The 27,166-nt window shown below is 49.5% G+C and overlaps 2 protein-coding genes across 2 annotated transcripts in view; one reads left to right on the forward strand and one right to left on the reverse strand.

Moving 5' to 3' along the window:
• Positions 1–4,950, forward strand: part of Afap1l2 (actin filament associated protein 1 like 2) — a 99,662-nt gene extending 94,712 nt beyond the window's left edge. Inside the window, 3 exon segments of the mRNA XM_037205879.1 lie at positions 2,745–2,938; positions 3,057–3,185; positions 3,917–4,950. Coding sequence (XP_037061774.1) covers positions 2,745–2,938; positions 3,057–3,185; positions 3,917–3,943 — 350 coding nt within the window. The 3' untranslated portion in view covers positions 3,944–4,950.
• Positions 4,951–8,565: 3,615 nt separating this feature from the next.
• The window catches only part of Vwa2 (von Willebrand factor A domain containing 2), a 39,475-nt gene continuing 20,874 nt past the window's right edge, over positions 8,566–27,166 (reverse strand). Inside the window, exons 6-14 of the mRNA XM_028875154.2 lie at positions 22,791–22,982; positions 18,919–19,052; positions 18,248–18,380; positions 16,539–16,594; positions 14,355–14,462; positions 12,897–13,469; positions 10,375–10,926; positions 9,924–10,049; positions 8,566–9,207 (exon numbers count right to left, since the gene is read on the reverse strand). Coding sequence (XP_028730987.1) covers positions 9,104–9,207; positions 9,924–10,049; positions 10,375–10,926; positions 12,897–13,469; positions 14,355–14,462; positions 16,539–16,594; positions 18,248–18,380; positions 18,919–19,052; positions 22,791–22,982 — 1,978 coding nt within the window. The 3' untranslated portion in view covers positions 8,566–9,103. The remainder of the gene's footprint in view (positions 9,208–9,923; positions 10,050–10,374; positions 10,927–12,896; positions 13,470–14,354; positions 14,463–16,538; positions 16,595–18,247; positions 18,381–18,918; positions 19,053–22,790; positions 22,983–27,166) is intronic.

Here is a 27,166-nt window from a genome sequence, read left to right on the forward strand (position 1 = left end):
GATAGTTAGGTTGTTCCCAGGTTGAGATCCGGGTCAGCTGACAGATGTCCCAAGTCATCCTTGCACTAACCACACCTGAAGTACACTGTAATTTCCAGGCTGTTGTTTTAAGTGCATAAAATTGAGACACTTCTAAAGAACTCTGAGGCCTTGTAGTGATTTTCCGAGGTCTCACATCATTCGGGGAGGTTTCCTAGCAACCTACCTCTGAGGCCCTTCTGAGTTACTTGACCTGGATCCCACTGGATACTTAAATCACAGAGTCTTGCCAGCAAGTACAACTGGCTTAGCAGGTTTGGGGACAAATACAGCAGGTTCCTGGGAAGCCACATCAACTGAAGGAAGGTCTCGGGGATGGAGTGGCTCCACTTTTTAGTTGTCAAGACAGGTCCATTTGTCCAGCAGTGAACCCATTTAAAGTGCACAAGAGAGTATTTCTTCATATATTCAGTTAGCAGCTATATGGGTGATTTTTCCATTGCTATGGCAAAATACCATGACCAAGGCAGCTGATAAAAGACAGAATATATTGTGGGGCTCATGGTTCTGGAGGGGTTGAGTCCATGACTGTCATGGTGGGCATTAGTGTAGATGTAACGGTCTTATTAAATAAGAAACACAGAGCCAAATGCAGAGTTAAAAGCCCAAGAGGTCAGAGCGATAGCTAAGAGCTGAGACTAAAACCACCTTCTTACCATCTTCTGTCGCTGCCATTCTTCCCCTGAGAGAGAGCTACTTCCTGTGTATCTGTCTTTTTATTGACTTTCTGTTTTGCCTTCTCATTGGTTGTAAACCCAACCACATGACCTCCTCGTCACTGCCTGTCTATACAGACCTCCAGGTCTTCTATAGTTTGTATTGAGATTAAAGGCATGTGTCTCCATGCTGGCTATGTCCTAGAACACACAAACTCTGCCTGCCATGTGATCGGATTAAAGGCGTGTACCACCACCATCGGCTTCTTCTATGACTTGCTATTAGCTCTGGCTCCCAGATAACTTTATGTATTAACATACAAATAAAATCACATTTCAGCACAAATAAAATATCACCACACATTAGGGCAGCAGGCAGGCTGAGCAATAGCTAAGAGCTCACATGTTGTTGGGACAGAACAACAAGGAAGAGAGAGAGCACTAGCTGGGAATGGCATGGGCTTCATCAACGCTCCTCTCCAGTGACACAACCTTCCATCAAGCCACAGCTCCTAACCCTTCCTGATAGTCCACCTACTGGGGACCAAGCACTCAAGCACATGAGCCCACGGGTGCCATTCTCATTCAGACCACCACAGCAGCTGTCACCACAGTTTATTTCTTGAACCCCAAAGAGAGCCCGTCTCCGTAGGCAGACACTTCCTGTTTCCTTCCATCTCTGTAAGTGGGATTCCTCATGTTTTTAGGGATCGGCACTCTTAGATATGGTATGTCAGGTTTTTATTGCCATGATGTAATATCTGAAATAAACAACTAAGAGGTGGAGGGAGGCTTTATTTTAGTCCATGTTTGTTTGGCTGTTTCTGAGTATGGTAGAACAGAAGGAAAATACACCTTTCAAAGGCATGTCCTGAGAGCTCACTGTTTCCAACAAGACTTTACGTCCCACAGTTCTATCATCCCCCAATAGTCTGGCGAACTTGAATCTATCAATGGACTCAACCACTGCTTAGTTGAAAGCCCTCATGAGCTCATCTCGGAGAATGACCTCAGACACACCACAGGCATGCTTTCCTCATCTCCTGGGTGTCATTCTCTCTGGTCAAACTGGTGATCAAGATTAGGCATCACCAGCTCACAACAGCAGAAGGTTAGGACACGAGGTGTTGGAGCTCACCATAGCAGTCCTTGGAACCCCTAAATACACAAGCTGCACTCTGAGGAAGGGGTCTAGGCTTCCCCGGCTCTCTGACATAGATATTCCAGATAGGGAAAAAGAAACCTCACTATGGTTTATTCTCCTGGCAAACGGATTCTTTGGTCTTATAGTCACAGAGAAGAAAGTGGTTTTAAAGTATTGATATTGGATAGAAATAATGCGTGTGTGTGTGTGTGTGTGTGTGTGTGTGTGTGTGTGTGTGTGTGTGTGTATTAGTGTATATATACACACTAATTTCAGAATCCCAAACATCACTCCACTAGTTAACTTTTCCTCTGTGTATTTTTCTGAAACAGTGGTTCTGTTACTGCTTGTCATCCATCCAGGGCTGTTGGTCGTCTCTCATAAGGCTTAAGAATAGCACCTCAGGTTTCCTGTGGCTCTTAAGTGGAGCTGGGGACTCCGTGTTAAATATAGGTGATGCTGTACTTGCTCTAGCAGGTAATCATTTCTTAACTCCGGGCCAAGGAGATCCAAGGCTGAAGACCACATTCAGGCCTTGGGAAGCTGGAAGCACCAGAGGATAGAGGCAATAGTATGGGTCAGGGTTACAACATCCCAGCCACCCTCCAAGGACCATTGGTAAAGTTGCTTTCAGGCTTGAACTGAGTGGTTAGAACCTCCCAGAAGGGCCTTGGGCTCAGACTCAGGTCTGCCTGTGAGAGCAGAGCTTTCCTCAGGATTCCTTCAGCCTGTGAGAACAGAGTCACTCAAATCTGCTCTATAAGGCTGTCTACTACACGTTGAAAGACCCATTTCCACATTTCTATGTTAGATCCAGGCCTGTGGTCCACATGAAGGGGTGCATGTAAACCCTGACTCTGTGCAGACTGGTTCCCCTGGCCTTGGAAAGTTTAATTCTTCTACAGATAAGGGAGTCCTGGCCAACCTAGAGCAGAAGCTGAAGAAAGTGGAGGAGGAGTGTCGGATGGAGGAGAGCAGGCGTGTGGACCTTGAGCTCAGTATCATGGAGGTGAAGGACAACCTGAAGAAGGCTGAGGCTGGGCCTGTGACGCTGGGCACTGCTGTGGATACCACCCACCTGGACAACATGAGCCCTCGTGTGAGTGCTGGGCACTGTGGCTCCCCTGAGCTGTATGTCGGGCTCACTGGACACACCTTGGGAGGGGTGGGCTTTCTACGTACAAAGCTCTTGACCCAGCCCTTGTTCTCCTCTTTAGCCACAGCCCAAAGCTGCCACCCCCAACCCCACCCCAGACTGCACCCCAGTCAACTCTGCATCTGTGCTCAAGAACAGGCCTCTTTCAGTCATGGTCACAGGCAAAGGCACGGTCCTGCAGAAAGCCAAGGTAAGTGGCCAGCCCTGACCCCTGGGGCCAGTGGAAGTGCTGTAAGGTGGGGCCTCGTGGCTGCAGATGGAACACTGTGGCATTTGGCACTAGCTCTGAGTGAGAGGTGTGCTCTCAGGAGAAAACTTCATCACTGATTAACCAGAAAGGTACTTAATTCAAGTGTTCTTCCCAATGAGCCCGAGGGCATCCCTACCTCTCAGTAGATTCCAGGGTGGGCTGTGACTGAAATGGTTTCAATCCAAAGGGTTTCTACCACCAAAACCAAAGAAGCCAGCGACAAAAGGCTCACTAAAGTAAAAACAGGCACTACTCCCATAGCATGGTTTCTTGCCCAAGGACTCAACAAGAAGCCTTGTTAATCCTTAACTTGTGTGTGTAGTAAGACATGCGCCTAGAGCTGCCTTGACTTTGACAAGCCCAGGATGCTCTTTGTTCCTGTCCTGTGCACTTGGTGATATGGTCAAACACCCATGCCAATGGTGAACTATTAAATCCATTTCATTGCATGAGCCTCTTACTCCCTTACCACTGCAGACATCACTAATCAACCACCACACTTGGCTGAACCACAGCCTCAAAATCTCTCCATAGGTGCTCTACACAGGGATGAGGTTAGCTGTACTTACAGCTGCTTTTGAGCTTATAGTTTTTCTTACCTTTTCTACATCTATGAAGGTGGCTACAGAGATATAACTTTCTTTTTTATGTGCTTATGTTTGGTACTGTAGGAATGGGAGAAGAAAGGAGCCAGTTAGGAAACAAGAATCACCCAAAGACTCTATGTCAGTGTGGACCTGGTGACAATCCTGCTTCGGTCAAGTCTTTGATAAACAGCAGCTCTGAGGAAGGGTGAGTCTGTGCAGAAGAAAAAGCAAGGAATGAGGTGTCGTGAATGGAGCTTCGGTTAGAGGAAGGCACAGTCTCCTCTTCAAGCCAAAGGGAATGCAGCAGCAGCGGCGGCTTCTCCGGAGACCTAAGTCTACTGGCTGCCAATGAGACATTGTACTTTTTCTTTTTTAAGATTTCATCCATCAATCTATTGTTTTATCAAGATTTTTAAGTAGTGAAAAAATAGCCACATGGCTTTGAGTGACAAGAAAATCTAGCCTTCTGACCCCTTATCTTTTATCCTCTATCTGGCAACATTAAGGGTTAAATTACCCTTGACTCCACACTGGTGGGCCCTTACATGGTCTTTGATGATCTTAAAGAGTGTTAGCCACCAATGGTGTGAACTCTGGAGACCAGTAACAGGGACATATTTGGAACCAAGCTAAGACACTGACCCCACTAGGGACTTTCCCCCAAGTCCACGGCAGTTGATTCAACCGCCTTTAACAGACAAACTCTTAAATGCTGTATTGTATAAGGGAAACTCCCTGTGTTTACAGACTGTTCTGTGGCCAGGCCACTTTTAAGAAAAGAGTTAGTTAATGGCCTCTTCATTTCCATCTTAAAGATGTTTTTAATTTCTGGTCCTCTTGCAAGAAAAACAGCGGTGAGTTAGAGTATTGGCAGCCAGGGCTGACCTTTTGTGGGCTGTCTCTCTGTGATGGCATTAACACAGGTTGAAACATTTCATCTATCACCCACCCCATTTCTGGGCATTCAGAATCAGTTAGCGAACACTGGTTCCTGAAGGCTAAATGTTTTTATGCATATTGTCTTTCTAATCCCAGGGCATTTATTTCCTGTGTCATAAACACTTGGTGACCTTTATCAAGTGGTGAGTTAGATTTTTTTAAATAAAACATTCATTATATTTTGGGTTTCCCTTGTATTTCATGGCATGACACTGGGCAAAGGTCTTGATTATTTACACAATGAATTTGAATGCACACTGGAAAGACTGGCAGAGCTGCATAGGGTAGCCTAGTAAGACACTGTAAGTATCCTTAATCCAGCTGAAAGAGTTAATTGCTGTATAACTAATAAGGTACCAAATATACAGGAAATGCTCCAGAGGCTAATTTCATGCAAACAGTTGAAAGCCAAACCTCTGGAAGTTAAACAGGCTCTTGGGAAAAAGAAACACACCAATATGCAGAAGGCTGCTTATGCAATGATTAAGGAAATTTGGACCATAAATGTATTTATTTTATATTTAAAAATCAACAAGACCAAATTCTGACTCCTTGAACATGCTACTGCAATTTAAGAAATAAGATAACCTAAGCAAATGGAATAGCAAAATTGACTAGGAAGCCTTAAATACAGACACTGGCAAGATTTTATAAGAAAATACTATGACTATAACAGTGTGAAAGTTTGGGAAATCCAGGCATTCCGTGATAAAATTAGCACTGCTCCGATATGAAAATGTCCACATATCACAAAACAAATCTTATCCAGGGAGTCAAAAAACCGATTCACTGGTCGAAACCTAACAGTACGTAACTGTTCACACCCACGGTCTAAATGTGAAGGAAAAGCATACTGCAGACTTGCAGAGAGCAGTGTCTCAGCCAGCCAGACTGACCCACAGAACACCGCAATGGTGAGGAAGTCTCATACTGGGAGCCTACGTCACACAGGCTGCAGGTCACATCCCGTCATTACCAGCGCTTCTCAAGTGCTTCCAGAGCTCTGCAGCGCTCCCCCTGAAAACCCAGCTCCAAACAGCACAAGCAAGGGGGAAACCCACGTGAGTGCCACGGTTAGGTGCCTAGTTTGCCACACAGATACAGGTGCTCTGGGTGCATGGATGACGAATCTCTCTTGAAAAGTCCCGCAACAGACTGGGCTGGAGAAGCATGTAAGGCAAAGCCGGTGAGCATTGAAAGCTAACCTCCCAGTCACCCCTCGCCCTCAGTGGCTGAGTTTGTGAAGTCCGCCCTTCATTGCCACCACTAAAAATGAGGACAGCAATGCACTACCACTCACTTCTCCTAAATAAACTCTGAAAAGAAGCCCCCTGGAGGTCTTACTGTGCAGCACCCAGACCAACCACACGGGAGAATGTAGGATGAATCTTAAAAATTCTTATTAATAAAATCAAACCCGAGGCGAGTTATTGGGGTCCATGCTGGTAGATCAGAGAGACAGAACTGGCCACAGCTATCTCACCTTGCCATTTCCTCAGCTGGTCCTGTTTCCTCAGACTGGAAGCCTCTGAGTCCTCATCCGGAATGGGTCTCAGCTGAATTGCTGCTGGAAAGCCTGAAGCTTAACCAGCCACATGCTTAACCAGCCAAAAGCTCTACCAGCCAAATGCCTCTAGTTTCTCATCCTCACGCCTTATATATCTTTTTTCTTTCTACCACCACTCCCTGGGATTAAAGGCTGGCTTTCTGGGATTAAAGGCGTGTGTCACCATGCTTGGCTATTTCCAATGTGGCCTTGAACTCACAGAGATCCAGAGGGATTTCTATCTCTGGAATGCTAGGATTAAAGGTGTGTGCTATCACTGCCTACCTAGTGGCTTGTCTGTTCTCTGACCCCAGATAAGTTTATTAAGGTACACAATATTTTGGGGAACACAATACAATACCACCACATCTCCTCTCTTTTTGTCTAAAATTAAAGAAAGCTTATAACTAATACAAGAAAAACTATCTAATAAGTATATACAATATATACAGACAAAATTTACATTAATGATATCTAGTTCATTAACATTTGACAGATTCAGATAAAACTTCCATTATATATATATTAACAATGTCCAGTCCAGTAACATCTGATAAACTCAGACCAAAAAATTTGTATTACTTATCTTATTTAAAACAAGTAGTTCCTTTTTTAAAGTAGATTCCATAATCTCCCTTTTTATCTTATATCCATATTTTCTCCTTTTTCTTTTCATAATAGATTCATTAGTCTACCTTTTGTCATTTTTATATCTTCCCCTTTTTCTTCAGTGTAGATTCGATGATCCACCTATTTATCCTATTATTTCTTTATCTTTTTTCTCAGAGTAGATTCGATGATCTATCTCATATCTATATTCTCTTTTTCTTTTTGCTTTCTAGGGGTGAAGATATCTTTAGGGAATCTTGAAAAGAAAATTTTGGGGTTAATCATCAAGTCCTGTATCATTTGTCCAGTCTCTGCATAATAGGAAAGTTCAGGGCTTGTTTCAAGTCCTTGGTCAAGTAGTCTGTCAGGCTGAATCATCTCAACTAGTCCTCTCGAAATTGTCCTGACCAGTTTGTAGTCCAAAGTCGATTCTTTCATGGTGTTAATCAGCTTAATGGCTTTATCATAGTCCATGTGGAATCATCGTTGTAGGATCCTGTCATCTTTTTGAAGATTTCAAAGTCACTGTTAGGCATGGTCATGGTTTCATGCAGACTTTTTTTTTTTTTTTTTTTTTTTTTTTTTTTGCCTCCTCTGTGGTTTGGAGCAATCACAGTCTGATAAATGTCTGTCTCTCGGAACCATGAACATTCTTCCCTAGAACAGAAAATCTTCACAACAATTTCTCCCCACCATTTGTCTTGCCAAACTTTTCCAAACTGACCTTTGCCGATGCTTTCTTGTAACACGATGGTCCTGGCAATTCTTCTCTGAACCAGCAGCAGTAAATCCTTTGTTCCAGGTAGCAGCATCACCGCAGTCACCAACATGATGAGAAGGAGCTGGCAATGTGGAGCAGTAGCCACTGCTTCCATGGTCCCACCACTGTTTGTGGTTCAGTCCGGGCCAAAGCTTCTCCCAAGCCTCCTAGGCCGGTTCAAACTTGGGATCCTTCTGCCTCTGTCTCCTTCAGCAAATCTTACCGGTGTGTGCCACCACAACTGCCTGAGTGTAGCTTGGGCCTGAGCTGGGGCTCACAAGGCCACAGGCAAACAGCTTTTTCATGAATTCGCAACACGAACGTTGGGCGCCAGATGTAGGATGAATCTTAAAAATTCTTATTAATAAAATCAAACCCGAGGCGAGTTATTGGGGTCCATGCTGGTAGATCAGAGAGACAGAACTGGCCACAGCTATCTCACCTTGCCATTTCCTCAGCTGGTCCTGTTTCCTCAGACTGGAAGCCTCTGAGTCCTCATCCGGAATGGGTCTCAGCTGAATTGCTGCTGGAAAGCCTGAAGCTTAACCAGCCACATGCTTAACCAGCCAAAAGCTCTACCAGCCAAATGCCTCTAGTTTCTCATCCTCACGCCTTATATATCTTTTTTCTTTCTACCACCACTCCCTGGGATTAAAGGCTGGCTTTCTGGGATTAAAGGCGTGTGTCACCATGCTTGGCTATTTCCAATGTGGCCTTGAACTCACAGAGATCCAGAGGGATTTCTATCTCTGGAATGCTAGGATTAAAGGTGTGTGCTATCACTGCCTACCTAGTGGCTTGTCTGTTCTCTGACCCCAGATAAGTTTATTAAGGTACACAATATTTTGGGGAACACAATACAATACCACCACAGGAGAACCCTTTGCACAGAACGCCCCTTCCCTATATACAAACTGGCTAATTGGTCAAACTGCTGTCTGAGACCTTCCCAGGTCTTTCCCACACACAGATCTGGTCACCAGAAAACCTCACAAATGGCACATAATCCCCTTTCAAACTAAATCCATAGGAGTTCTCTTTTGGGAAAAGGAGAAGTCCACCTTTCGTGTCAAAACCATCACTGCATGGTACGCTCCGGCAGATGTCTTCCTCCAGGCATTACTACCTTGCAGTAGTCTCTCTAGCATCTGTGATGGTCAAAGTGGCCCTCCAGCAGGCCATCAAGCTCCCTGGCCTCTTTCTTATCCTCAGGAAAAGTGACAAACGGTACAGGAGGTAAATACTGACACATTAGCAGTTTCCAACATCACCATAGTGACGGACAGCTGCAGCAGCTGCTGTCCCAAGCAGCACGGTCCTCTGTGGCAGAGGCTGGTGGGCAGGACAGCTCTGCTCAGAGCTGGAAGCAGATGCTCCAGAACCCCCAGGAGGTGCACCGGGCCGCAGACAGTGCCTTTCAGATCCTGAGATGCCCAGGAGCTTGCTGGGGGGTTGGCTGCCGTCCTCCGGTGGGCTCTTGGCGGGAGCTACGTGCCATGGGGGCATCTCCTCTCAAGACGCCTGGGAAAGAGAGGGTGTTAGAGTCTTCCCCTCAGCCAGTGAAAGGCACTAGATCAGACCCCCATCCCACTGCCCATACCTCCTCCTCCTCAGCTGCCACTGGAAGCCAGTGTGTGCCCAGGGCTGAAAACCCATAACCCAGGGTCGTCTTGATTTCTGCCTGGTCTAAGAAGAGGAGGCTTGGGTGCTGCTGTCTCCCGGGTCTGTCACCCAGCTCTCCTCAAAGCTCCTTTCCTCTCAAAGCTCCAGTACCTCAGTCCCAGCCAACAGGCTGTTCTCATGTCACCAAACAAATGGAGATATTCAAGAATGGACACCAGCTACCACAGTGTCACCCACCTACATGCCTCTGGTCCCACATCCCGTGACACTATCCTCATGCTCCTAACCAATGCCCGCCTCCCTGATGTCATGCTTGTTTCCAGTGCACCTGACTAATGTCACATTCCAATACTACCAGTGCACTGTACTGACGCACTACTGGTTCTGTCCCCCCACTAGAATGGAGGCTTCATAAGGGCAGATCTGTCTTAGCCTGGATCTCCTACTCTTAAAAAAAAAAAAAAATGCCTGAGATACGTAAGACCCTTCCAAATGTTTCGTACAGAAGGATCAAATGACTGAATGGCACAACCTGCCTTCTTCCAAGTCTATAGAACTCAGCAGGACTAAGGAGACCAACCCCATCCACGCTTGAAGAGCAGGGACCCACTCACGGTTCTCACAGTGGGGGCCTTCCCAGCCACCCCGACACTCGCAGCGGTAACTGTCATTCTTTAGGACACAGGTGCCTTCATTCATGCATGGGCTGGGTCTGCAGAGATTGACTGGCCGCTTGGCTTCTGCAGAGGAGAATGTGCCCAAGCCTGGGTCAGATCCAAAGGCCCCTGTCCTAAGCAATCCTAGTTCAATCTTAAAGGCCGTGCAACTGAATTAACACCAGAGCGTCTCCCTTGGTCCTGAAGCAACAGCTTATCACGTGATTGATGAGACTGGATCCTTGGACCCTTAAATGTATAATATTAAATGTATAATACACCTGGGACTTTGTGGACTGTCGGAGTTAGAAGCAGACACACGGCAAATGAGGACCAGGAAGCTGTCTTCCTCGTAACGACATGTGTCACGGCTCAGACATCTCTAAGGGAGTGTCTCCCTCCCACTCACCTCTACATATCCACTCAATGAGCACGTCCTGGTGGTACCGTAGGTCCGAGTAAGCTGCCACATGGATCAGGGAGTCCCGGGGACCAGCGAGCCTCCGCACTGCCTCCCTGAGGACAGCCCCCACGCTCACAACCAAGACTGAGATGCCATTGTCTCTCAGCTTCTGGGCAGGGACAGTTGCGTCTTCTACCCCACTCCCACCCGTGAGCATCACCACAGCTTTGGGGACACCAGGGCGGGCGCCCCTCTGGACACTCATCACCTTGTCATCAATGTGCAGCAAGGCTGTGCCAGCAGAGCCCACCCCCCCGAGGTAGGGGGCCTGGCTCATGGCCCGCAACACGGCGGCACGGGTAAGATGGGTGTCCAGCCCGAAGGCTGTCTGCACCTGGCTGCCGTACACCACCAGGCCAACCTGTGCCACATCAGGGTTCACATCAAAGCGGAGGGTGCATTTCCTGATGAAGGTCTGCATCTGAGCAAAGTTCTCAGGTCCCACTGAGGCAGAGGCATCCAGCAGGAACACCAGGTCCAGTGACTGTGCTTGGCAGCCTGGAGGAGCAAAGAGAAGCGGTCCCTTGCCTGGACCTGGCTGGTAGAGCAGGGACTGTTCTGGACTGGGTGAGGTCAGCCAGGGTGCTGACTGCCATGTCGTACCTACTCTCCTCATAACCATAGCTCACCCTTCTAAAATAGAAGCGTGAATGCAAGAGGCCACTTTGGTGCCATTTCCCAGTCTCCCTGGCCACCAGACATGGCCGTGCGGTAGTCTCCATCTAGTGGAATGTGCTTCCCAAGTTTGAAACTATAAATGCTAACATGTGCAAGTGGAAGCCGCTTGCCTTGTGCCCCCCCCCCCCTTTTCCTTCTCGCTGGCTGACAAATGGCGACCTTGGACCTCAACACGGAAGCCACGAGACGGCAAAGTCAACCACCTGCTGACTCAGGCCATTCACCTCTGATCTGAGAGAAGCCTCCAGCACATGGAATCCTTTTGGAGACCCCAATGGCTGCTCTTGCAGTTCTTTCCCTGCTCCCTACAGCATGTGCTGCCTCTGGGACACAGGACGCTAATATTATGATGCCCGCCCTCTACGGACTGGTGATCTATGGCGTGTGGATGGGAAATGAACATGTATGTACAACAGAGTCAGCAACACAGTAGGGGAAGTGGGAAAGGGCCAGAGGGGACAGCAGGACAAGCTGTGACTTGGGGATGCCTGGGGAGGTGACGTTTCTACTAGCTCTGGAGGAGAAAGCTGAAGCTCACAGGTGTGGTGTCTCTAAGTGGGGAGGCATCTTCCTCCATCTTCCAGTGGGGGGGGGAGGTGGAGATTGCAACAGCCAAAGAGGAAGTTCTCAGAAGCCAGCAGAAGGGGCTCAGGTTGCTTCCAGATGCACAGAGAACCACTGGGAAGGTTTAAATACGGAGTCAGAGGGTCTGGTAGCCTGATTTATTGGCTCTTAAAAACCACACTGGACATAAGGAAAATATAGAAACTGCCACACACAGAAGTCTGAGGAGACAGGTCTACTAACTGTCCCGGGCAAAGGGCACTGCTGGCATTCCGGGACAAGACGATTTCAGGTAATAGCTGAGACATCTGAGCAAAGGTGGACTGAACCAAGTGATAGCTCATCAGTCTCGGTCTGTTCATGGTAACAACGATCCACTCTAATGTGACGGAACAAACACAGGAACCCTCTGTAATTGGCACATCTCTTCCATATATCTGCAACTATACTTAAAACCCAAATCATTTTGCCGTAGGAGGCTGGCCTAGAGGGACAGGATAGGACTGGGCATGGCGGTCCTCATCACTGTTACAGAAGTGAGGACTTTCACCTCTGGGGACAGTAACACGGTCTGGGATTCTAAGTGCCCTGTGCAGTTGCGTCCATTCAGCTTCTCGGGGAGCACTGAAGTGCCCTCTTAAGGATGTTCCAGCTCTGATGTCTCTGGTTCTAGCCCCGCCCCTGCATGCACATGCCCGCTCCCAGGGCTGCCACTCTCCCTCTGACTGCTGCTCACAAAATCAGCCCTGTGGGTAACGAAACAGAATAGAACAGAAAAGTGCCACAGCACATGCCAGGTAGACAGGGTAGGCATTGTCTTAGAAAATGTTCGCTTTGTGTGCGCATGTGTACACATGCATATGTCCCAAGAATGCATTTCTCTTTAATGAGCTACCATCAGAGAGGCCAGGAAGAAGCCACTGTTCTCACGCAGGCTTGGTGGACTCAGAACTCCTGGGGACTAAACACAGTGATCAAAGCATAATTAGTAAGTAGCAGTGATGGGCAGAGTGCTTGGACATGCTGAGGGTATGTGTGGCTTGTCTTCTCTAGTCCTCACAGGAAGTCCCCACAGAGTGCTACACTCAGTCCCTGCTGGCCATGCGACTATGATTCTAGTCCCCAGCCCAAGCACTAGAGAAAACAATGGTTAGTGGTGCCCAGAAGAAAGATGGCCCTCCCTGCCTGCTGACACGCCAGCCCTAGGTCAGGCTGCACAACTTTACCTGGCTGTGGCTGGCTGCACAGCCTCCTCTGGAGCTCCGGGATCTGGCTGAATAGGTCCTGAGGGTCTGTGTAGACCATCACGTGCTTCAGGCTGCCTGTGATGATCTCTAGCTCCGCCTGCACGATCTCACTGCCCACGCCCAGGAGGAGTAGCTCCCGAGCCCTTGCGTGGTCTGCTGGCCCAGCCACGTCATCCTGTGAGTGTGATTCAGTGAGCAGAACCACCACTCTGCGTGGCCTGTCCTGGCCTGTCCTGCTGGCAGTCCCAAAGCCATGCTCTGTCACCTGCAGCAAGGCACTGCCAGTCAGGGCTGGGCCACCACGGAAGGGAACACTGTCGAGCCTCCTGACCAGGTCTGGCACATCCTGGTACTCCCCGACAGGCACGGCCACCACCAGATCCCTGCTGTAACTGGCCACCCCAACGCGGGCCCGGGAGTCCTCACTCAGCACGGCCTGCAGGAAGCGCTTCACAAAGGCCTTGGCCCGCTGGAAACCCTCCAGAGTGGTGCCCGCAGAGCTATCCAGCAGGAAGAGGACTTCGATCCTGCACTCCAGGCTCAGCTTCGGGGCTGTCAGAACCACAGCAGTACAGACCATCGTCATCTAGGGCCACTGCAGTGTGCAGACCAGCCCCACCTGAGACGCCTCCAGACCACTTCCAGCACAAGGAACCTCCCAGGAAGACCCTGGAGGGGAGAGACTGGCGCCCCTGGAGTAAGTGTCCCGTGCTCACGACAGAGACAGAAGAGACAGAGGTAGACTGCTGCTTCCAGCCTCCGCTGAGGCACGCAGTACAACTGCTTTTCGTAAAGCAAAATGCACCTACCCTCTGACCCTATCCCCCATGTGGTTAGTGCCCTTCAAGTGCCGAGATAGCTTTGCCAGCTTTTAAGATCACGGAAATACGTTCCTACATTTCTTCTAGAAGCTTCCCTGTTCTGCTTTTTACATGTGCAGCTGTCATCCTGGACTGACTTTGAGTAGGGTTGAGGTACGAGATTCACTTGTCCCATAGGGATTGCCGACAGCGGCAGCAGCATGCTTGTAAAAGGTGCTTACCAGCTCTCACCCCGTGCTGGGCGCCTCACATAAAGCTTACCTAAACTCTGCCCTCCCCTGCACACACGCCTCCATGAGCTGCGGCTCACAGAACCTTCACTTCATGGCTTTAACACAAAAGAAGTCAGCGCTCCTTGCTCCTCTTTGGTAGGAGATAGGAAAGGGGCCACAGACGTGCTCAGACATCAGGCAGCAGACACTCAAGAGCTCTGCCACCGTCTGGATTAATCGTGGAGTATCTGAGGCTGCGCTATATGACAGATCAGTGGGCTACCGGGAAAGAAGGAGGCTCGAAAGGGCTGCTCTCCACCCAGCAGCTAGCAGGGGACAAGAAGGGCGAACCCAGGCCCTACTACCCCCAGGGAGTCCATCTTGGGAATCCCAGGTATACATACCACAGTTGACTTCCCCTCCGAATGCCAGCGGGCAGAGGCAGTGGTACCTATCCACACCCTCTGGGATGCATGTGCCTCCATTTTGGCAGGGCTGGGAGTCACAGGGGCCTACCAGAGAAATACTCATTAAAAGCCAAGAACACAGGCACAGAGTGGGGAGTACTGACTGAAGGGAGGTCCCTGCCTGCACCATCTACAGGAGAGCACCCAAGAAAGAACCAAATACCTAGAAGAGGGTCTGGGTACAGTTAGAAGACCTTGGCAAGGCCCAAGACAATTAGAGCCTCAAGGACGAGTCTATGGAGCTGTGCTCCCGCTGTGGTATTAGGATACTGGCCATCATTATCTAAAGGCTGCTGAAAAGGCCCAGGGGGGCCATATTGACTAACTTGTGTTTCACTTGAGTTTACTAAGGACGGTGATCTCAGTAACATCAAGGTAGAAACTGCATGGCTGTGGGCTGATGGGCCCCTTTCTCTATTAAAGAACTCCCTATGGTTGTCTAAGGCTTCTGCCTCCGGCCAGAAGAGCGATGAGTTTTCATCACACTGCAGTCAGGCCACCCAGTGATGAATGCAGCAGCCTCTACTTCCATGGGCACGTTGATTCACCCCCACAGCCTTCACTGTCCTCATACTTTTCCTAGGATGTTATCAGTGGACATAAAGCACACTAACCCATGGGATGTCCTGGTGTAGTAATTTGCTTTAGAATGCAAAGTGCAGATTGGGAAGGATGCCTCCTCAGGGCTGGTGTGGAGCACAGGAAAGCACAGTGTAATCAAAGTTGGGCCGTTCTAAAGTGTCGGATCAACGGTACTCTGGGGTCCCTAATTCCCCGAGTTCCTTGCTCCTCATCAGTTATTGAAATGCAGTTTAAACCCCATGCCCTTCCTCCCAGTGTCACAGAGAACAGGAAGGATCTTCAGGCATTAGTGTGAGCTTAGGGAACAGCTCGGTGTATTGCCATTGAAGCTGGCAATTTTTTCCTTAAAAACATTAGTATATCATCATTTGCTGGCTACATCACTGTGGTTAAAGGCTAGACTTTTCAATGACAGAAACTGCTGAGGCAAATTCTGTGCACTCTCCTTGGCCTGCTGTCCTAGCAGCTTGGGCATTGTGGGGAACTCTGGGGGCTCAGGAACTACAGCCACAGAGATTTGAATTGAACATCTGTCATGGGGACGAGACCTGGGCTAACCACAACCCAAGCAAGGCCTCATCTCATCCTCACAGCCACCTTAAGACAAGAAAACTGCTGTTCAACCTCCATTTGCAGACAGGAAGCTGCAGCTCCTTGAGCAGAAGTCTCTCGCTCAAAGTCAGGTGACTGCGTGGGGCAGAACAGAGACTCAAGCTCGGGTCACTCGGGGTCCACAGTTTCTCCACAGCCATGGCCTCGGTGTCAGTTTCTCCTCCATATCAGAGACCAGGACGTTGGGGCTTCAACACTTTGAAAGGATGTGCCAAGGGGCTTGCCTGACCCAGGCTGGGAACCTCCCCTCCCTGCCTGAAAACTGCTGTCCGTGTTCCTTATCTCACTGGGTGAGGCAAGCCCACAAAAGACACACAACACTCAGAGACGATGTTTCCTTATAGGACACCTCTTCATGGGGAACACACCGGGGACCATGGTGAATGATGCTTAATGGTTCTTCCTGTGTGGGACTTTACAGTGATAAAGCAAGACCTAGTGGATCTCAGTAGGATCCAGGAACGAGGCCTTCTATGGCGCATAGTGGAAGAGGAATACTGTAAACCTGGATCTCAGTAGGATCCAGGAATGAGGCCTTCTACGTCACATAGTGGGAGAGCGATACTGTAAACTTCACCTCCACTTGACAGAGATGAAAACCACTCAGGTGTCTAGCCCCAAGTTTAATTCTAGATAATGCTAAACAAATGTGAGGCCATTTGTCTTTCTGATACTCAGGGTGTTTCTCATTGATGAAAAGTGTTTGGGCTAAGGGGAATAATTCCAAGCCACCAGTCAGTCAGTTCTCAGTGAAAATATGCCATCAAGCAGATGAAGATTAAGTATAGCAGGACGCACTCCTTGGCCACTAACCGCCATCCCTCTTGCCCTGGAACTCATACCAACCCCACCTCTGCTCAGGACTGTCAGTGTCCCTTTATAAACTGGCCTCACAGAGAGCTGGGGGCTCCAAGAGTCACATCATACCTGGGCAGATGGTCCTATGGCAGGTGGCAGGGTGCGTTTGGAACACTCTCCTCCAGCTACAAGTCAAGGAAACACAGCGGTAGGATGGCCAAAGGTGCCGGAGATCGTAGCGTAAACGCACATTTCCTTCTTGGTACCTAACTAGGGAATGTTTCAAACTACCAGAACCTCTCCCTCCATTCTCAAAAAAAAAAGGTTATTAACTAGGTGTCATATCAAAAGTTAGAAATGTAGCTGGGCATAGTGGTGCACGCCTTTAGTCCCAGCACTCGGGAGACCTCTGAGATTGAGGCCAGCCTGGTTTACAGAGTGAGTTCCAGGACAGTTAGGGCTATGCAGAGAAACCCTGTCTTGAAAAAATGAGCAAACAAGTTAGAAATGTATGTGAGCAAAACTCCCCACTGGGAACAGATTTATCATCACCATCACCATTACAAGAAGCTCACAGTGCAGGGAGGGGGAATTCTGGGAATCTGGGTCTGGATTTGGCTATGTGACCAGGCGTATTCCTTCTGGTCTTCAGTTCCCTCTTCTCTCTGTAGTTCTGAGCTGAGTTTTGTGGAGCTCTGATGATGATGAGGGCCTGAGTAACCCTGATGCCAGGCCACCCACCCCCAGCATCCCAGCCCTGTCCCTTCACCCGGCTGCTTCCTTACATCTAGACCAGTGTCCACAAAAGACCCCAAAGCTCAAAGAGGATTTGAAAAACACCACACTTGATGTTTTCCTGAGTCCTCTCGAAAACTAGCATTCCACGGTAACACGAAGCCACCGTTCTTGGGACAGCCACATGTTAGCTGTCCCCTTCATACTGAGCCGAAGTAGCACGAGCCTGGGATGGGAACAGTGGCCATCTGACTCCAAAGCCATGCCTTCACGGCTCCACCCTCCCCCGAGTGCTCTGCCACGGCAGAAAGTGTTCCTGACTGCTGGGTAGAACGCCTCCTCTTGGCAGGCCGCAGCCTCTGACATGGCCTCACCTCAGGAGGCTTAGGGCCTTGGCCACTCTCTGAACAGGACTCCTTCTGTGAAGGCCCTGTGAAGGCTGCCTACCTGGAGACAGGCTCACAGGAGCCTCTGCGATAGGACCTCCCGGGGGAGGGGTTGGGGTGGGGGAGGGGTAAGACTTGAAGGACACTGATAGAACACGTCAAGGGAGACCTTGGGAAGTTGCTGGAATAATAAGTTCATTAAACTGCCCACTGCTCAAAGAAAAATCTCCCCAGACTCAGTCTGCTCTTGTTGGCCTCATAGAGGTCCAAATCTCTCTGCTTAGAAAACTCTGAAGGTTTAGAAAGCACGTGGGCGTGTGTGTGTGTGTGTGTGTGTGTGTGTGTGTGTGTGTGTGTGTGTGTGTGTGTGACACCATCCCCCAGGCTTTGTTATGTCCACGGAACTTGCATGTGGATTGTCCCTATCTCCCCCTCCAGGCTCTCCCTGGCTTCTATTTCCAGTGCAACACTACCCCCACCCTACCTGCAGCCCCCAAGGCAGGCATGGTAAGTGTTCGGGAGATGGACAGACCTACAGCACGTGTCCTCCCTGTTCCTCAGAGTCCATCCCTGGCCTCCTCCTATGTCTCCTACTTTTCTGTTACAAGTTGTCCAGCATCAGAACCCAGAGTCCTGATCTCCCTGCAGCTTTAGCGCACTCAGAATCACAGGGATGGACCCCATGCCATGTCTCCGCCCCAGACCATGTGGACAAACCTGTAAAAGGGACATCGCACAGCCAGCACAGCATCCGCCTGCCTCGATCCCCTCCAGCACAGGGCATGGCCAGCAAGTTCCCTGACGGTCTCCAGGGTCTTGCGCTCACAGGGGTGAGCTTCCACCCTGCAATCTGTGTCAGAAGACAGTCCCCTCCCAGTAAGATAAGGGATGCTGCTTGCCTCTGTCCCTGCTCTCTAGGGTGTCTGCTGTGGGGTCCTACTCTACCCCTCACTGTGGAACCTGTGGCCTCTCTTGGGGGCAGAGCACCAAAGTGAGGCAGTTTCAGGATTCCCTCTGGCCAGGACTCCACATGGAGCATGCACACAAGTACTTTCTAATGGGTGTTCCTCTAGTTCTGGGATTGACCCCAACAGGAGTCCTAAGCTCAAAACCACCCTGAGTTCCTCCATGCAGCCAAGGACGGGGTGCGGACTCGGTTCTTTCTCCCCAACAGGAGAGAGAGCCCTACCAAGTCTGACCCTAAACCCAGGTTCCTCTTATCCCATAGATACAAGTGGAAACCCACAAGGCCAGCCACAGGGAGACAGAACAGAGTGCCCAGGACAGGCCTGCCTGCCTCTCTTACTGACCTTCCTGGGAGGCCTTGCCTCAGGAGCCCTGAGTTCACTGGGGTCAAGGCCGTTCCCACGCAGGCTGCCCAGTCCTACCTGCGTCCGCGGAGGTGCAGAGCGCCGAGCCGCTGAGGGTGCTGAGGAGGCCGTTGGTGGCATCCTCCGCTTGCTCAGCCAGCAGCACATGCTGGTCCTTTGGCTCACTGGCCAGTGTGAGCAGCTCGTCCCACCTGGGGAGAAAGTCCAACAGCTGATGTCATGGCCTCTCTCTTCCTGCCTACCTAACTCCTGGACCACAGAACCATCCCACTGACCCAGAAGTCACTTCGTAGCAACCTCATCTGTCCCGGTGAGACTGAGAAGTAAACTCAGGAAGTTCTCAAGGAAGCCCAGCTGTGGGCCACGCTGTGCTAAAATCCTCATCCTAAAACCAATCAGCTCGTATTCAAGACAGAATGCTAAGGGACTCAACTGGCTTTTCTGGAAGTCATAGTTGATAAGAAAGAACAAAACTCTGTAACTATGGGAATTCTTTACATAGTTGCACACACAAATGTATACATACATTCCTAATGTATCTTCTTTTGTCACACATTCCTTTCTATTTGTTTTTTTAAGTTTAATATTAATTTCTTAAAAGCAACCAGTTAGCAAACGAGAGAAAGCTGTCTGAAGTGAGAAAGAGAAAAGCACGTAAGGACGGCCAGTGGCAGCAGAACATTGAGATGGGATACAAGAGCCCAAGGCCAGCGATACGTGGAGGAGACGCAGCCAGAATCCCTCGTTGTCCAGAGGGCGTCACCACTAATGCCCAGGACAAAATGGTATTCGGGACGACCCTAGGTCATAAGAAGAGATAACAATGAGAATCTTTTTGGAATACGGCAAACAAATGTTTGTTTCTTTGTTTGTTTAAGAGCCAGTGAGAAGCTCAGTGGGTAAGGGCACTCATGCCAAGCCTGATGACCTGAGTTTGATCCCTGAGACCCACATGGTGGAAAGGAAAAACCGACTGCTGCAGGTTCTCCTCTGACCTCCACACGTATACCATGGCATGCATATGTGCCCAGCCCCCGACACAAAGGGACAAATATCTTAAAAATTAATGAAGATGAGGTAGTTCGTGATGTGAAGAGAATTAACCCACTGTTGAAATTCAGCCAAACAGAACCAGAAAGTCATCGCGCTTCAAACTTCACTAGTGCCAAACTCTCCAGTCTTATTAAACCCATGGAGGCCAAACTTCTCACCCAGTACCCAGTTATCCCTTGGCATACAGAAGGGGGCTTCTCAGATGTGGCCTTCCTGTCCCCCCTCCACTGTTCTGGCCCAACAATAGTCATTCTCAAAAGCTGCCCAAGGAATTCAGGTGCTAGCCAGAGTGGAGAAGCATCAGCAAAGAGGTTCAGTTAGCAGGAAAGGGGCAGAGATGGAACCGGCGTTCTTTCAAATATCTTGTCTTCATCTCTGCTGCGTTAGGGCACGGCACCACCGTTCACTCTAGGGTCCGGGCCCAAATCCTCCATTCTCCCCTCCCAATCCAACCTGACTCAGCGGCTCTGCCTTCACAACATACCTCAGGTCCAGCCATGCCCCTGTGCCCCGACATGCCCCAGCAAGCCGCCACGCCCCAGCGTGCCCAAGCACATCCCAGCAGCTTTGAACAGAACTGTCTCTGGTCTAGCTGGGCACTAGCCTCCACCCTAGTGTCCCAGCCAGTGTGACTATCTGAAAACATCATTTGGGGTCCCCAAACCCCAAAGAGCTCTCCATTCTGCTCACAATAAATTCCAAAGTCTTCAGCAATACCCACACCAGAGTTTAAAATAGAATCTGTATGTTTGTGTGTATGTGTAGAGGGGGTGAGTGTGGGGTGTGTGTGGTGTGGGTGTATGTGTATGTATGTAGTGTGTGTGGTGTATGAGGGATGTGTGTGTGGTATATGTGTAGTGTGGGTATGTGTAGTGTATGTATAGTATATGTAAGTATAGCATGGGGGTGGGGTTTGTGGTTTGTGTGTGGGGCTATGTGTGGGGTGTGTGTGTGCACGTGTATGTACAGTGTGGTATGGTGTGTGTGTGCACACGCACGTGTGTGTACAGTGTGGTGTGGTGTATATGTGTGTGTGTGCACACACACGTGTGTGTACAGTGTGGTGTGTTGTGGATGTGTGTGTGCACACGCACGTGTGTGTACAGTGTGGTGTGGTGTGTATGTGTGCACATCTTTGGCTGGTGCAAGGCTGATGGGCAGCAACTCCTACAGATTCTTCTGTCACTGTCCCTATAGCTCTGGGGTTACAGGTCTGTGTAGCTGCACCCTTTTTCCTTTTATTAAACATGGGCTCTGAGAATCCAAACTCAGGTCCTCACCCTTGCATGCACTCTTATCCAGTGAGCCATCGTCCAGCACCCACAGCGGAGTACTCATGGCCTCCCTGGCCCACTCCATGTTGTGTGATATTTTGTTTGTGTTCTGACAAACAAAGCTTGTCTGGAGATCAGAGGGCAGAGCTAGCCACTAGTTAACCATAGAGGACAGGCAGTGGTGGCACACACCGTTAAACCAAGCACTTGGGAGGAGGAAGCAGGAAGATCAGGAGTTCAAGGCCACTCTGGGCTACACCAGATAGAACCAGTCTAAAAGAGAAACAGAGGCAGGAGGTGATGGTGCACACTTTAATCCCAGCACACAGGAGGCTCACACCTTTATTCCCACCACTAGGGAGGCAGAGACAGGATCTCGGGGGTCCCCCATTCGGTCTGAGGATTCGTAGCGGTAAGAAGTTTCTAGTGGTTGCTGTTCTGCTCTGCTCTTTCAGCTTTCATCCTCGATAGCTGACCCCAGGTTTTTATGGTTCAGACTAATTAGGATCACGCTTCAGCTCTGTATTTCTTGCAGTTCAGAAGCTTACTTGCTTGAGCTCCTACCCACAGCTACTGCCTAGGTCTTTGCTACCACCTACCTTGCCTGTTGAAACAAAACTTCCTCAAAGCAGCCTGGGCAGCTTCCCCTTCTAACAAAGCTACCCCCCTGTCCCCGCCAACCCTTAACCTTTGCCCTTTTCCACCATTTCCACCTGAAGTCACATGTCTTACTGTCCAGTTCTTTCCAATGAGATGGGCATCTGTACAGTCTCTATTCTAAGAACCCATACTATCGTCAACATGAGGAGGAAACCTATTCTAACTGAGAGAAAAGATCAAATTTCTAAATGTAAGCATGGTGCCCAGCTCAAAGTCATCTCACCTAAAACTCACAATTAGTACCCAAGGACTAGGTACATGTCCATTTTTAAGGTTGAGATCATGTTGGGGCAGGGGGAGGGGAGGAGAGGAGATGTGGCACTCTCTTCCAGGAATGCAGATTTGCCCAACACCTGGATGAGGGCAGCTGGAGGAGTATAGACCTCTCATAGACTCCCTGCCCATTGCCAGAACCAGGTGTCCATGTGACTCAGGCTGATCAGAACTGGGCTAGCAGAAGCTGGAGATGGTCCCCTCCTCCCCCTCCTCTGGCCCTCCACCCAGTGTTGAGACGTGAAGTTGTGGGTTGGCGTGCTGTCCATGACCCCAGCTCCTAACCCTAACCTTCCCAGGCTGAAAGACATGTGACGGACAGGGTGGAGCTGAGCAGCAATGAAACCCATGACCCTGACCCACCAGAGGAGCAGCTGACCCACATGGGGAAAGGCGGTGGTGAGTCCACTGATTTCTATTTTTGTCAAATGAGTTTGAGTTGATTTCTGATGCTTAGAACCAAATGTTCAGCTAAAAGCCGAGGGAAGCATGAAAACCCAGTGCTTTCAAAGGTTGGGACGTGCTGTGCACTGTAGCCAGAGGCAGCAAAACAAGTTAGAGACGCAAAGACCAATGGGTTCTCCTAGACCCCCAGTCTTGCAGTGGCTGTGAGGTCTTTGGTCACGTTGGCCCCACAGCGTGAGGGCTGACGCAGACTGAGGTACTCACCTGGGAAACCGGACCCCTACGGCAAACACTACGACGCCTCTTTCTCTCAGCTGCTTAGCTGGCAGAGCCACGGGCCCCTGGGACTTGCCATCCGTGATGATGATAAGGAGCTGGGGCACAGCACCGTTTCTGCCTCCGGGGAACCCTCTGCGCAGGCGTTTCAGAGCGAGGCCCGTCTCTGTGCGCCCGCCTCTGACGACAGGAGGAAGACGGGAAGAAGTGAGTGGGGGACGTGTGGAAGAGAGCCCAGAGGCAATGGGTTCCTGTGGGAAGGCAAGAGCAGTGACCCTAGCAAAGGCTCTAAGGGGCATTTCCACCATCCAGACCAAAAAGAGACTCACGGGCCGCCAGCTGGCTTTGGGTGTCAGCCAGCCAGGGCTGTCAACTCACCACAATGGGTCTATGGTCAGTGAACTGTCAGCTTACTGAGGCCAAACCTTAGCTGAGGGGAGTCTCCAGCATGGGCAACTGTGAAGGGGATGAAATCACTACGGTGGTTAACCACATGAATAGCATGGTTGAGGCATCATTCATCACTCTGTGATGCTGATGGATGGAGGGGTATGTACATACACAGTATGTATATCAGACATATACACTATATCTGTAGACAATATCTGCCTTTAATTTGGTCCTCTGAGAGGGGCCTGCTGACATTCTTATGTCCAAACATCTAACCTACTGGAAACATGGATACAGCTTGCCTGTTCTTTCGCTTGCTTGCTCTCATTGTGTGTGTGTGTGTGTGTGTGTGTGTGTGTGGAGAGAGAGAGAGAGAGAGAGAGAGAGAGAGAGAGAGAGAGAGAGAGAGAGATTTGCCTTAACACTAGACAGCTATGCCTCCTGCAGATCTGCCATGGGCCCCCTGCCTAGGCACCTCTCCTCCCAGTGCTCCCAGTGGCTACTTGGAAAGCCAGGCTCACTTTAGTGAAGGCCCACCCTCCTCTGAGTCGGCCAAGTCTTCTGCATTTAGCAGAGAGATGGGTCAGTAATGTTCAGAGAAACAGGTCCTGCTGCCCATTTCATAGTTTTAGTGGAAAAGAGACATTCCCGGCCTTTCTGTACATTGTACAGAGACCACATGACCTGCAAGCTTTTACTGAGAATGTCTGACAACCCCTGTGTGTGTTCTGCCTAGACACTCATAAAACTCCCCCTGCTGTGGATATCGTTCTGTATAAATAAAATGCTGATTGGCCAGTAGTCAGGCAGGAAGTATAGGCAGGACAAGCAGAGAAGAGAATTCTGGGAGGTGGAAGGCTGAGGCAGAGAGACGCTGCCAGCCGCTACCATGACAAGTGAGATGTAAGGTACTGGTAAGCCACGAGCCACATGGCAACTTATAGATGAATAGAAATGAGTTGATTTAAGATATAAGAACTAGAGAGCAAGAAGCCTGCCATGGCCATACAGTTTGTAAGCAATATAGGTCTCTGTGTTTACTTGGTTGGGTCTGAGCGACTGTGGGACTGGCGGGTGAGAGAGATTTGTCCTGACTGTGGGCAGGCAGGACTGGAGAAAACTTCAGCTACATCCCCCCAGTGCCAAGGTGCCTGGTGGTCAAGGAGTGAGTGCCCTGCATCTGCCTGGGCACTGAGCTCCGGAGGCTCCTGGCCACAGCCTTGGTTCTGTATTTCTCAGTCAGGCTCTGCTCTCCCTCCAGGACACCACTCTCCTCCCAACCCAGCACTGCTGCTCTTCCTACAGGCTTGAGGACCAAAACAAAAGGCACTTCTCATCCAGGCTGCCCTGGACACCTTCAGAGTGACACAAGATTCTCCTGACGTCACCATGGCACCAAGCTAAATGGAGAGCCGGAGGTTTGCAGTGGGCTGTGGTCCCAGGCGGAGGTTAGGTTTGCTTTGTGGAGAGGTGGAGATTGGCATCCAAGCTTTTGCTGCTATCAGTGTAGCCAAGTGACTAGGAGCAGGGGCTCTTGAGTTAAAGGGGCTCCGATACCTTTACTGTGAGGGCTTAGCCAGGTGAACTCTGAAAAGTGACCTAGCCTGAGTCCAGGGTCCTTCCATGCTAGAGTAGGGGCAGAATGGCATGATCTGAGGACAAAATGGATGGGTGAGTAACCTCGGGTTAGTTATCACCCACAGGTCGATGTAAGAAGCTGACCTTGCAGATGACCCTCAAGTCCTAGCAGACATAAAATCAGTTACGTAAAGATGTTCATTCTCAGCCCCTAGTCCCTGTGAGTTCAGACTGACTGGTGTGTTCCTCAGGACTAGACAATATACATTCTAAACCAGTTCTATCCACTCCCATGAATACAATTCTGATGGAAGCGAGCTACCACAGGACAGACTTGGAAAGATATCACATGAGAAACCTCACTTCAAGTGAGGGGAAGTTGATCTGAGCTTTTGAAAATGATAGACAAAAATCCAAGGCTCCAACCCAAGTGTTTCCCGGGGGAATGGGAAATGATTAAACACACTGTGGTAGATGTATTATTCAGCTTATCAGAGGATCAACATAAATACAGTTTCATGTAGAAGTGTATACCAAATCATATGTAATAAAAATAACAAAATACTTTGAAATGCCACATACTTTTAAAGCCATGTTTAAATGTTAATGTGAGTTACAAGCAGCTGAAGGCGGCTTGGGGAGGAAGGAGAGATGGCTCAGTGGTTAAGAGCACGCACTGCTCTTTCAGAGGACCCAAGTTCGGTTCCCGGCATCCACATCAGGTGACTCATGACCACGTAAAACTGCAGCTCCATGGGGTTTGACACCTACCTCTGACCTGTGAGGCCACCCGCACTCACATGCATGATTAAAAACTAATCCTTAAAAGAGAAGGCTGAAAAATGGTTTTATGCAAAGCAAAGTTACGGAGGAAACAGTGTCCTAACCGAGCTATGAGAGGCACAAAGGGTTCAGTCACGGGAGTCCTGGGGCTGGCTCTCGTGAGGTGAATGCCGTGGATGGCAAGCCCAGGCAGGCTAGCTAGCCAGGAGCTCTGACATCCACGAACCAGCCACCGTTTACATTCTCTCTGACTTCATGTCATCGCCGGTACGATACTGAGAGGCTGGGCTGGCACCTCTAAAACAGCCCGAAAAGCAGCGAGAATTCAGTGGTTAGGGGCTTCGTAACACTCTGTGAGGCTGCCCTTGGTCTGGAAGAGCTAGCAGACCAGGGGTCTAAGACGCGATTTCCTAACCAGTCGGAGAAAGAAGGGCATGGGGACGTCATTGTTGCCTCCACTGGACCACCACTCCTCTGCCTCAGTGCACACAAGCACATCTTCACTGTGATGTCCTCAGCCTCCTTGCTCTGCTTGTTGCCTCACAGTCGAAGAGGATGCAGAAGTGTTCAACACATCCCCACAGAAGAGCTGAACTTGTTTATTAGACAAAGGGGCTCCTTCATCGACCCCCTGCAGCCTCTTCCGGGATTTTTAAATTTTTTTCTTACATTTATTTATTTACTTACTTATTGGGATGGCGGAACATGCATGCTATGATATGTATGTGGGGGGCAGAGGGCATCTTGCAAGGGTTGGTTTTCTCCCTTTACCACATGAGTCCCAGGAATTGGACTCAGGTCATCAGGCAGGGCAGCGAGCGCCTTTATGTGCTGAGCCATCTCACTGAGCTCCTTCCTCTGGCATTCTTAATGTGTTTGTGATGTCATGTCATGAACGATAATATCCTCAAGGAAGCCGGAGAAAGAGGCGTGGGCCAGAACTGTTAGGGAGTGTGTGGTAAGTGCACATGCTGAGTGATGATGCTTCAGAATCTCTTCCCACCCACCCATCCACACACTTTTTTTTTTTTTCATTTTTATCATCCCCAGAAGAAACCTCTTAAATAGACCATTTCTCCAGCAAAAGTATACAAATGGCCAGTAGGTACATGGAGACATTCTCATCATAGCTAGCTCTTCAAAGCACTGGGGTGCTTTTTCCTTTTGTACTTTTTTTGAGTACGGCTTCCACTCCTCCTGTTTGGGAGACCCAGGACAGAGAAAAGGGCTGATAAACAGTCTGGGATGATAATGTCATAAATGCTTCCTATGAGACCCTGGGGCCTTCAGAATCCACCAAGATTCTGCTGTGTCCTGTGTGGGGCCTCAGATGCTGGAGAACACAGGTGAGCTGGCAGAGGCCTTTGACTGGGAAAAGGACCTCACGGCTCAGGGCCTTGGAAACTGAAGTTGATGGCTATGAATGGCTGAGACAAGAAACCTCGGCAGGATGTCACTGGGCTCTAGGACAGGGGTTAGTGGAAACCAGGATAGACCCAGAGCTCAGAGTTGGATAAATCAAACTCTGCTGTGAGGGCTAGCGGACTGTGCATGATGTGTGTGTACCTAAATATACACATGCATGTATGTATGTAGAATAGTTACATACAGAT

Source organism: Peromyscus leucopus, chromosome 1 (assembly GCF_004664715.2).
Source record: "Peromyscus leucopus breed LL Stock chromosome 1, UCI_PerLeu_2.1, whole genome shotgun sequence".
Classification (NCBI taxonomy): domain Eukaryota; kingdom Metazoa; phylum Chordata; class Mammalia; order Rodentia; family Cricetidae; genus Peromyscus; species Peromyscus leucopus.